At 39.8% G+C, this 11,384-nt stretch overlaps 1 protein-coding gene across 2 annotated transcripts in view; it reads right to left on the reverse strand.

Moving 5' to 3' along the window:
- LOC124775005 (aconitate hydratase, mitochondrial-like) overlaps positions 1-11,159 on the reverse strand; it is an 83,137-nt gene extending 71,978 nt beyond the window's left edge. The window contains exons 1-4 of one of the 2 annotated variants that reach the window (XM_047249757.1): positions 10,901-11,159; positions 8,157-8,317; positions 7,673-7,898; positions 6,479-6,604 (exon numbers count right to left, since the gene is read on the reverse strand). In XM_047249757.1, coding sequence (XP_047105713.1) covers positions 6,479-6,604; positions 7,673-7,898; positions 8,157-8,317; positions 10,901-10,930 — 543 coding nt within the window. In that variant the 5' untranslated portion in view covers positions 10,931-11,159. Of the gene's footprint in view, positions 1-6,478; positions 6,605-7,672; positions 7,899-8,156; positions 8,318-10,775; positions 10,879-10,900 lie in introns of those variants that run through there. The other variant, XM_047249758.1, reaches the window with a different exon arrangement.
- Between the last annotated feature and the right edge of the window lie 225 nt (positions 11,160-11,384).

Here is an 11,384-nt window from a genome sequence, read left to right on the forward strand (position 1 = left end):
AGAATGTGCTGGTGTCAGCTAAGTGAGGGATAAGTTCACACAAAACTAAGAGAAGAATTACTGCCTCTTCTTCAGTGGTTATTGCTAGTTTTTTTCAAACTATATCAAAGATAAACCACTTTGCAGTTAACATTTTTTTCTAAGTCACGCAACAGACACTCCCCTTGGTGTGAAGAAAATCTGCCATTCTCTACTTTATAGAAAAGAATCAATGTCTTGTGCAAGGTATAGTCATCTTGAAATACCAACTTTTTGTTCTTTAATGTGTTTCAATTAAGTAAAAATAAACCCATGTTTTATTACCATTAAAAGTTATTCATATGACAGGATGTGCCATACAGAATTAAGAAGAGATCTTTCACCATGACAGTGGCATGCATAGTTTTTCACAAAGTGCACAATAAACGGTTAATGTTATAATTAGGGCCCAGATTTTAATTACCTAAAAAACAGTGAAATATGCAAGCATTTGTGATCTAAAACTTACATAAATATGACCTTAAAAATAAAATATGACTTAATAGAAGTTTATGTACAGCACTCTCGTTTGTTCATTTAATTTTTTATTCACCATAGAGTAATACAAAATTCACTTCTCAAAATATTGTAAGAATAGTTCTTTCTTTCTGTAGGGTTTGTGGCTAATTTGCACCTATTTTTTGAATGTCTGAATGTTTTATTTTCTAAACACAAAGTACAGTGAAAAGATCATCTATTGAAACAGTAAAACAATGTTTTTATTTCTACATAGTATTTAAAGCATTTCACATTATTTAATACCGTATGTCAATCTTCAGTATCTGCAAAGTTGCACTGGATCACAAGGTGCATTTCCAGGTTTTCCATTGTCAAAGATCTACGGTTGTCGCTGAGGATAGTTTTGTACGTGGAAAAGCTCCTCTACACTTCACGAGACGTCACTGGAGCGTATTTGAAGGCAGCCAGGTCACTGGAGTTCAGCTTTGTTTCAGTATCTTCAAATGTTGCAGCATTCCCTGAAAGACTGCCACTAATTTTGCACAGTGTAGAATATCCAGGATTCCGTTGGAGAACACTTTGCAAATTTGGTTTTCACTTTGTCAGCCACATGACCACGAGCTCGACCCAACTCACTCTGCACTTGTTGTACAAATACTCAGGGCCTCACATAGCTGAGTGCCAACAGCTTCCAGTCGTTTGATGGCTTTTGATATCACTGAAAAATTGGCGTTGACATATGCCAAGTTGCAAGACCATGTATCTGTAAAAACTTTTTTCACAATTTTGATAGCACTTGATTCATTGCTATCAAACTCGCAGAAGATTGTCTTTTTTTTGGATGATGTTGGTGCAGTAATACTCAGCAGCATTAAGCCAAGAACCCCATCGTGTAAGAACAGGTTTAGGTGGGAGGGGCATTGAAGGTGCTTGTTCCTTGAATTTCTGCACCGTAGCAGAGCCTTCACATAGATTTTCTTCCCACAGGAAATTAATTTGTCCATGTCAGGGTAATCTGATCATGCCTTTTGGCAACTCCGTGCAACGCATGTGCAAGGCAAGTGGCGTACACCATACTGGGGTAGAGAATCTGAAGCCCATTGGCTGCTTTAGCCATACATGAAGCACCATATGTTACAAGCAGCAAAACGTTGTCTCTTTCCACACCATCCGGCCACAGTAGCTTCAGAGAGTTGTTAAACAAAATAGCAATTGTCGAATTGTTACTCTATCAAGAGCTTCACACATTAGTAGGAACATATCCCCAGGGCCATCAACTTTTAGAACACCAACAACAACATCTGCAATATATCGCCCACTAATATCCATAGTTTCATCTACCGACAGCCAGACCTTTTGCTCAGCAATAGTAATACGTATTGTGTTGAGCACATCATTGTAGGATACGGATAAATAGTTCTTTCTCAGTGTAGATTCATCTGGAACTGGATGTGTTGTGCACTCCTCCAAGAACCGTCTCAAGAGTGGATTCTTCAGCTTTTCCAATGGGATGTTGCAGGACACCATCATCTCACACAAATCCTTGCAGAATGATTGCATGGTTGATGATTGACCCGTCTGTTCAAATAACAGCATTTGCCTGCTGTTATTTTCAGCACTTTGTTTCACACAGCTGCTGTGTTTAGCGGTATTACAGTGTTGTTGCACATTAAAGCACTTTTCTGCACTAACTTTAACTTCACACAGTTTACAAAATAATATTTTCCCATCAGTAATAAAGAACTCCTCTCCAAATTCTCGAACATATCCTCGCAACTTCATGCCATCGGAGCACTATGCTTTAGGCTTGTTGAACAAGGCAAAGGCTGTACTCAAACTGCTTACTGGGAACACCTGTGCGACTGCGATGATTATTACGGCAGAAGCCACCTTTGTTGGCTCTGAGAGCATATTGTCGACGCTGCGAAACAAAGTTTTATGTTCGCGAAATGACTGTTGTGGTACACCGATTTTCTGCTACAGTCCTGAGAAATAAAGCTGTGTACTAATTTATCTGTTTATCTTTCATAATAGCACGTTAAATATTGTCTCGTGAGCAACATATTCATTTTCTTATTCGTGTGTTCCATAAGATACGAGAAAAATGGTATATGCATTTTTGGCAAAAGTTGACGGACATATGACCTATTACATTAAAAGTTAGCCGCAATATGACCTATTACTAAAATTTGTTGAAATATGACTTCATATGCACAATCAAAATAAAATTCACCATGTAGTTTAGAAAAAAAAATATGACTTGTCATTAAAATCCAGGCCATAGTTATATTATATGCAGTAATGTAAAAATGATGTTATTCAAGTTATTTTGTGCTAAGGACATACGCTTTCATTCATGTAACTGGAGATAAATGCAAAGGTTATGAAGCATTGCCGTTCTCTTTACATGTAGTTCATAGGGAATGTTCTTGTGATTACATATCATTTAAATTTGTACTAATATTAATTAAAAGTTTATTATGTCACCCTGCAGCTGTAACTTTTTGTATAACTGCTCACCCATGTAGTTCTGTATGTGTGAGTGAGTGTGGAAAATTCAGTGGGTAAACATCTGGAGAATGAAGAACTCTAATTTTAATGGGTAATATTGTTCTCTCTTTGCCCTAAACCTTATCACAATGCCAACCCATGAAGGTTCCAGTACCCGTACTTGTGAAGGCAGCAATGTCTCTTCAGCAAAATGGTCAAGAAAACTGTCCAAAGAACAAAGGCAGCAAAAAAAAAAAAAAAAAAAAAAAAAAAAAAAAAAAAAAAAAAAAAAAAAAAAAAAAAAAAAGCTACCAGACCACACAACTGCTACAGATACAGACATGGTAGAGACATCGCAGTAGTAGACAAGTATGTTTCTTTAGTAAAGAAATGCCATTTTTTTGCTGCATGAGATTAATGTGCTGATAAATTTTGTGGCTACAATGTGAAGCAAACACGCTGAGCATCTATTTCACTGGAAAAGCTAAACCTTACATGGAAGTACAGGGTCCGGCATAAAAAACTCCCCGATTACAAAGTAACGTGCAGCGGACAGTAGAAGGAGCAGAGTGGTGGGGGGCGCGTCGTTAAGTAGCTGCCTACGTGCCGTTTTCAGTGTACGCCATGGCGTGGTCTGGTGAACATCGTGCCTTCGTAGTGGAAGATTTTATTCAAAATGGCGAATCGCCTATTCATACTCAACGTGCTTTTCGCGTTCGCTTTGCGCTCAGACGACGGGACCCTGTTCCCGATAAGAAAACAATTTATTCTTGGGTTGCTAACTTTCGTGAGACAGGTTCCGCATTAAAAAGGAAACCACCTGGACGACCACGGACTGCAACAGGCCCCGGAAATGTTGATGCAGTTAGAGCTTCAGTTCAACAATCTCCTCGACGATCCGCTAAAAAGCATGCGGCAGCATTACGGATATCTGATCGAAGTGTGAGAAGAATCTTGCATCGAGATCTTAAAATGCATCCTTACAAAATTGTAACTACGCAGGAACTGAGTGAACGAGACTGTGGTGTCCGTGTAAGTTTGTGCCAAGACCTTCGGAACATTCGTCCCAACGATATTGTGATTTTTTCTGATGAAGCACACTTTCACCTTGCCGGAACAGTGAACAGCCAAAATTGCAGGTACTGGTGTGAACACAATCCCCAAGAACTTCATCAACGACCACTTCATAGCCCTAAAGTAACAGTATGGTGTGCTGTTTACAATTCCGGAGTGATCGGTCCTTACTTTTTCGAAGAAAATGACAGGAATTTAACCGTCAACAGTGAACGCTATTGTGCCATGCTCCGCGACTTTCTCCAACCGCAACTAAGGGAGCTTTTTGGTGAAATAGAGAACGTGTGGTTCCAGCAAGATGGTGCTACTGCCCACACAGTGCGGCAGTCACTGGCATTGGTGAAGGAAATGTTTCCTGGACATGTGATCTCGTTGCGTGGAGACATTGGCTGGCCCCCACGATTGCCGGACTTAACGCCCTGTGATTTCTTTCTTTGGGGCTATTTAAAAGCAAAAGTTTATGAACAACGTCCACAATCTTTACGAGCCCTGAAAGAAGCAATTACACAAGAGGTTGAAGCTATTCCACCTGAAATGACTCAAAGAGTAATTAATAACTTCAGGGAAAGACTCAAACAGTGTGTCGACAGTGCAGGAAGCCATTTAAGGGATGTTTTATTTAAAAAGTAAGACCATAAGAGTATTTTCTAAAATGGCATAATATGTACTTTTATTTAGTATAAATAAAATTGTTCTACCTTATTTGGTTTTGTTTTTATTAGCTTTCCTTAAAGGGGAGGTTTTTCTGCCGGACCTTGTAATTCCATTTAAGCTAGAATACATATAAAATACAGTACAAGCCACTTGCACTAATGTACCTAGGACGTTTGTTCAAAAAATTCCGGAACATTCGGAATTTCACACCAATGGTGTGTTGAAGAGAAATGCAGTTGGCATCCCTGAACACGCCTGTGTTTAGTGTCTAACTCCCCGGAGTTTCATTGTTTATGTCTGCTAGTTATCGTACAGCGCGGTATTGAGTAGAATGTTGTTCGCACGGTTTGCAAATTTTGAGATGGCAGAGTTAGGGCAGCAACACTTCTGTATTAAATTTTTTGTGAAACTCAAGAAAACCTTTACAGTGATACAACAAATGATGCAGGAAATCTACAGTGATGACTTCTTAAGCTGTACTTGGTGTTACAAATGGTTCACACAGTTTAAAAACGGCTGGGCAGAAGTTAAAAATGACTTCATCAAGGACACCCTTCAACGTCTACCGATGACATTCATGTCAGGAATGTCAACGAAATTGTGTGTGCCTATTGGAGACTGACTATCAGATAGTTTGCAGAAGAAAGTAACATTTAAGTTAGATCTTGTCATGAAATCCTGGAATGCATTGGTTGCCGCCAAGTTTGACCCATGGCTCACGAGTCAAGAGCAGTAGACCTTCACCTCACAATCTGTGAAGAGCTTTTGGATCGCACAAATGAGGGTGGGATGTTCCTTAGGAGAATCATAACTGGTGATCGACGTGGGTCTACAGTTCTGATGTTGAGATCAAGGTTCAATCTTCACAATAGGTCAGGAAAGGTTTTCCAAGACCAAAAAAGTGCAACAGATCAGGTCATATGTCAAAACCATGTTGATAGTTTTCCTCGACTTTGATGGATTAGTTCATCATGGATTCATACTACAGGGACAAACTGTTAATCGATGATACTATCGGGACGCGGTGTGACATTTCCAAGAAAATGTGAGAAGGAAATGACCCGAAATGTGGCGAGACAATTCATGGCTCTTACATCATAATAATGCACTCACACATTCATTCCTGTGGGTGCGTGACTACTGCACAAAAACCGATATCACTGTGCTGCCTTATCCTCCATATTCCCCAGAACTGGGCCCTACGGACTTTTTTTATTTCCAAAGTCGAAAGCCCGATTGAAAGGACAAAGATTTGCAACGACAGATGATATAAAACAAAATTCGCAAATACCAAGACTGCTTTTGGAAGTTGAAATGGCACTGAGAGGTGTATCAATTGCAAAGGAGAGTACTTCAAAAAATACCAAGCACAATAAATATAGGGTAAGTGTCAAAAAATTTTGTGGACAAAGTTCTGTGTAATTTTTTGAACAGATCTCATATAAATTAAACAGTGACTAAACAATGACCTTCAAATAATAAGATAACAAAAACATATTCAAGTGCTACACATTTGTTTCAGTACTTACATTACAAGTCTACTGTAATTTATCACAAAAATTACAACTATGTGAACACCATAACATTTCCAGGGTCCACCCTCCTCAACCTGAATAGCAAAATAACCTCTCCTGTGTTCAGTACTTTTGATATTGAATCTCTTTTCACTACACGCAAAGATATTAAAAGCTGTGCATTTCTCACGCATATGTGACAACTTAAATGTCATCACAAACCAACACAAAAAGAAAAAACAGTATAAGTGCTAAAAGAGCTAACCAACCTGATGAATGATCCCAGAACCAGGTTTCCAGAAACCAATTCCATACTTGGCACAAGCTGAACTCAGGAAGTCATACACTTCTTGGTTGAGATTCTTGGCTCTTGCAAGATCTTTTTCACCACCAACCTAAACGTCATACAGTCTCAATTATTCATTCATGATCAATGTGAAAGAGGAACCTTTCTAATGGCCCTCAAATTATAATAGTAGATAGGACAAGTTCAAAAAGATATTTTCTGCATTTAAAAGTTACGTTAATGAGGTGACACACATATCGCACTGTGGAATGGTGGCTGTTACCTGAGACACATCTGACAGCAATGTGGCACCAGTCAGCTCACTCTGACAGGCACGCACAAATAGTTATGCACAGCGCAAAATGATGTTCAGGAGGAGATTAGGAGTGGGAGGCAAAACAGATGAAAAGGGAGACTGGGGGGAAGAGGGTGTGAGTTTAGGACGAATGAGGTTCGGGCCATGAGGCAGCATGTTTTGGTGGCTGTGACAGCAATGGCTATTGGGGACTCAGCCCACAATAATTACAGGATTGAAATGTGTTGCAGGAACAACTCCCATCAACATAGTTCAGACAAACCAGTGTTGGGGGAGAGGGGGGTGGTTGAGGGGGGGGGGGGGGGGGGAGGGGAAGGATCTAGATGGCACAGGTTGTGAAGTAGACATTGAATACTGAGCATGTTGTGCTCAGCTGTAGGCTCTGACACTGAGTGGTCAAGTCTGGTCTTGGCCAATGTTTGATGAAGCCACTCATTTGAGTGGAGGTTGGTGGTCATGCCCACATAAAATGCTGCGCAGGAATTGCAGCAGAGCTGATATATGATACGACTGCTTTCTTTGGTGGCCCTGTCTCTGATGGATCAAATAAGCATGTGACAGGACTGGAGTATGATGTGTTGGGTGAGTGTATTGTCCAAGTCTTGCATATGGGTCTTCCAGAGAGATATGATCAACTTCGCAAAGGGTTGACATCCTCGTTACTTCTTGAACTCCAGGCAAGGTGATACCTCAAAACCACACATCACATTCAGTGGCCCATATTAAAATCCAACAGCTAATGTCTGAGTGGTTTTTAAGATATCCACCCTAAACAATTATGATGCAACTGTTACACTATTTGTCAGCTTATTTTCAGTTTATTCTGTACTGTCAGATAGTCTTGACAGAACAGATACATACCTGAGCTTCAATAAGATGATCACAGTGTATTGTTGAAGGGACAGCAACCCTTGGCAGACCTGATGAGATAAACTGCAGCATTGCCATCTGTGCAGTTACATCTTGCATTGCAACACGGTCTGGTCTCAATCTGAGGTAACTTGTGCCACGTTCAATATCCTGCTTCTCTGGTTCATCCAAATGAGAATAAAGAACCTTTTCAGCCAATGTCAGAGGACGAGCCAGTCTATTACAAAACGGAAGTATAATCATGCGTTATTCATTATTTTACCAACTTAAGCACCTAAACAGAATATGACCTCCATGCATTCAACCTTAATGCAACATTTCTAAGCAATTGCAATTTAAACTATGGATGTGTCATGAACATATATGTATTTCACGTTAAGTGTGTGCAACATCGCAAATTTCAAGCAAAAAAGGTAGGCTTTGTATTTTCATCAAACATTAACAAAAACCCAACAATCAACAGGTAGATACCTACCTCTTTTTAACAATACCTAGGTTCTTTTCAAGTTTCTCGTAGGGCAAGTAACTGTCTTTGTCGAACCTGCTCATGGCGACTTTCCGAGCTGCAGCAGCAAGTGGCGAAACATGAAAGCATCGCCGTTGAATTTCTTGTGCAGCAATCAGCCATGGTGTTCCCTAAGTCACAAACATTAACTGTTCATGTTACACAGAAAAAGTTATTTCATAGCACACACACAAATACAAAATATTGTGCAAGCAACATCCAAACTCAAGATAGAAACTACTTGCAGCTACAATAATTACAGTAATCAGATTTGTTTGTCATAAACTTTTCACTAGCAAAAAAACTAATGGCATCAAGTAACAGGCATTTTGAAATTAAAGCATTAGCAGGAGTGACATAGTTGCAAACTTTGATGTGAAAGGCACAAAATGAGCTTGTAGGAAACATTTGAAATGCAGTGTCACCTTGATCTGTGAATCCCAGTAAACCCCCCCCCCCCCCAGTCCATTTCCCTCTTGAATTCCTGGCATTCCTGGTTGTGGGGCAACTGATCTGTAGTGTAGCCTAAGGTCTAGGTCAGGGTGAAAGGTAATAATTTGGTTGGTTGATTGGTGGAAGTGGGTAAGGGGCTAAGTGGAGAGGTCATCAATCCCTCAATCAAGTGATCATTCATCTGAAGGTAGTGATGTCTACTACGAATATGCCATGATGATGAAAGTGCACAAGTAAAAGTATGTGGATTGGATCAATACGTCAGTTAGAGCAGATAAGTGGTCTCCCAGGGCTCAGCTCCCATGTTATCAGTGGGGCCCAACCGAAGGATACATGACAACTACATATTAAATTGGCTACTGTGTCCGCTTTGAAGCGTATATAAGAGTCTATGCAGGTGCTGTGAACAGATAATCTTGAACACGGCATACAGAAGGTGCTATTTAAGATATTCATCAATCTATCCACACTACAGGGGGGGACCCTAGTAAATAACCAGGTCGAACAGGAAAGGCCGTCTTCACGACAGATAGTCAGAAAAGGAAGGATAGTCAGGTATGAGAGATTGCAGGAAGTAGGTTCTGCAATAGTGTGCTCACCACACACACACACTCATCTAAGTGTCGTGACCCCTGAGGGGGCAATAATTTGGTTGAGTGTTGATGAAGCAAACAAATGTGAATGTAAAATGAAGGTTGTGGTAACAGACCAACCTGTAGTGTAGCATAATTTTTATGTTGACAATATTTAAGAGCATTTTGCCATATTTAACACACTTTTTGTCATAAAAACAAACCACAAGGTAAAGTCAAAAAATATATATTAGATAATGAGGATTCTGATGCACATCACGTACATAATCTATGAAAAACACAAGGGAGGGGTCCACTACGAAACTTTTACCCAGGCTTTACTAGGCACTGTCCTATTGAAGGCTGGATATCACATCATTATCAACTATTGTTGCAACTTGGAGACTCAACGAATACACACTTAACTTTGAACAAATTGTAAGACAAGCAAGGAGCTGAATTTTGAGCATGAAATAAATGTTCAAGATTGATATGCAACATTCCAATTTCTAGGTGATTACAATGACAATTTTACTGTTCACAGAATTTCACAGCACTGTGCTCTGAACTGTAATATGCCACTAAAATGTCAATTTTACATCATTGCAGATACAATGTAATCAAAACACAACCCCCCCCCCAGGGCTGGTCAATGATCTAGCTTTTAAAAAGCTTAATTAAATAGAAATTTATATCACTTATTGCAAAATATGCTGGCTATTACAGTAGGGCTACAACAATCATTAGTGTTGACACATGCAGTTTGCAGTATAAAACTAAAACATGGCAGTGCCCCCAGGGCCAGTTTAAGGTCCAAGTGACAAGTGGCCACTTAGAGAGCCAATGCAAGAGGGACACCAAAGATTTACTTTTCGGGTGTTAACAAGAGCCAAAGGAAAGACAACAAATGCTGGGGGGAGGGGGGGTGTAAACGATATGACACGTGAAATAATGTGACATGGCCCAGAATGTCCCATTTATAACAGTGATATTGTGTTGTGCGGTACAGTATGGTATGTTTGATGGATTCACACAGTGAACTACATTATCAGTTCTTGATGTGTTATTTGTAGGATCACACTTCCTCATAGTAAAACATATCTTATGGCCACTGAAACGCTAAAGTTTCATTGATTAAAAAAAAATCATCATCATCATCAATTTTAATTCATGGCGTCGGTTTGGCATATTGTGAAGATGAATTGTGAAATACGATACATGGAACACCGTACAACACCTACGCACCTTCTTAAAATTATTGCAACAAATCTGGCGTGGTACGGTACGCATTTATCACATAAAGATCGGCACTCGCCTTGGCAGAAAACACACCGGTAGACGTGTCAGTGAACTGGCCGTGATCCAAAATCGAGGGCTATCATTTAATCATTCCCAATTGTAAGCTACAGGTTAAGTTGAAGTAATATCACATTTTTTTATTCCATATCCGAAATGCAGAAGCGATTACAATGCGAGTTGTTACATCAACGATTTTACTCTGATCTGCTATTCAAAGCTGCGACGTCGGCTTATGCTGTCTTTTAAGTCATAACACCGTTATTACCTTAGCTAGTTGTTTCCAGTACGTAGGATTTACATGTCTCGATGAAGTTTTACAACTGGTCACTGTACAGTATAGTACTTCACATTTTCTAACAAATCACATCAAAACCAACCAGGTCTTCTTACCTGGCTTTGAAGAGCCCGAACGCAGTACATCACTGCAGTAGCAGACGACGCCAGTAATATCTGCAACTGTATCTGATAGCACTTCGCCTCTGCGTTCAGCCTTAAATACCCAGGAACTTAATCTCTGGGGTATGTTACGATAGGACGCCGATTGAACGAAATTTTATCAAGTGCTACATTGCGACACTGCTTCTGTTTCGACATTTTATCAACAGTCTAGCAAAATGTCATTCATCCATATTCTTTCGAACTAAAAGTAAATCTCTAGAGGCTTACCGTAGAGCATTTACTTTTGTTTTTTTATTGCCACGCGTTGTCATGACTTAACTCACTAGCAAATCGCATAATGAAATCTGCTGACAGCTATCCCGTCTCTACAGAAATCCGTATTTGCCTTTAAATATTACCCTGGGGTCCATCGGACCCCACCCTTTCCTTTTTAAGTTATTTCTCTTTGAAAAAAAGGAGGTAGGGATATTTCACT

This window comes from Schistocerca piceifrons, chromosome 2, assembly GCF_021461385.2.
Source record: "Schistocerca piceifrons isolate TAMUIC-IGC-003096 chromosome 2, iqSchPice1.1, whole genome shotgun sequence".
Lineage (NCBI taxonomy): Eukaryota > Metazoa > Arthropoda > Insecta > Orthoptera > Acrididae > Schistocerca > Schistocerca piceifrons.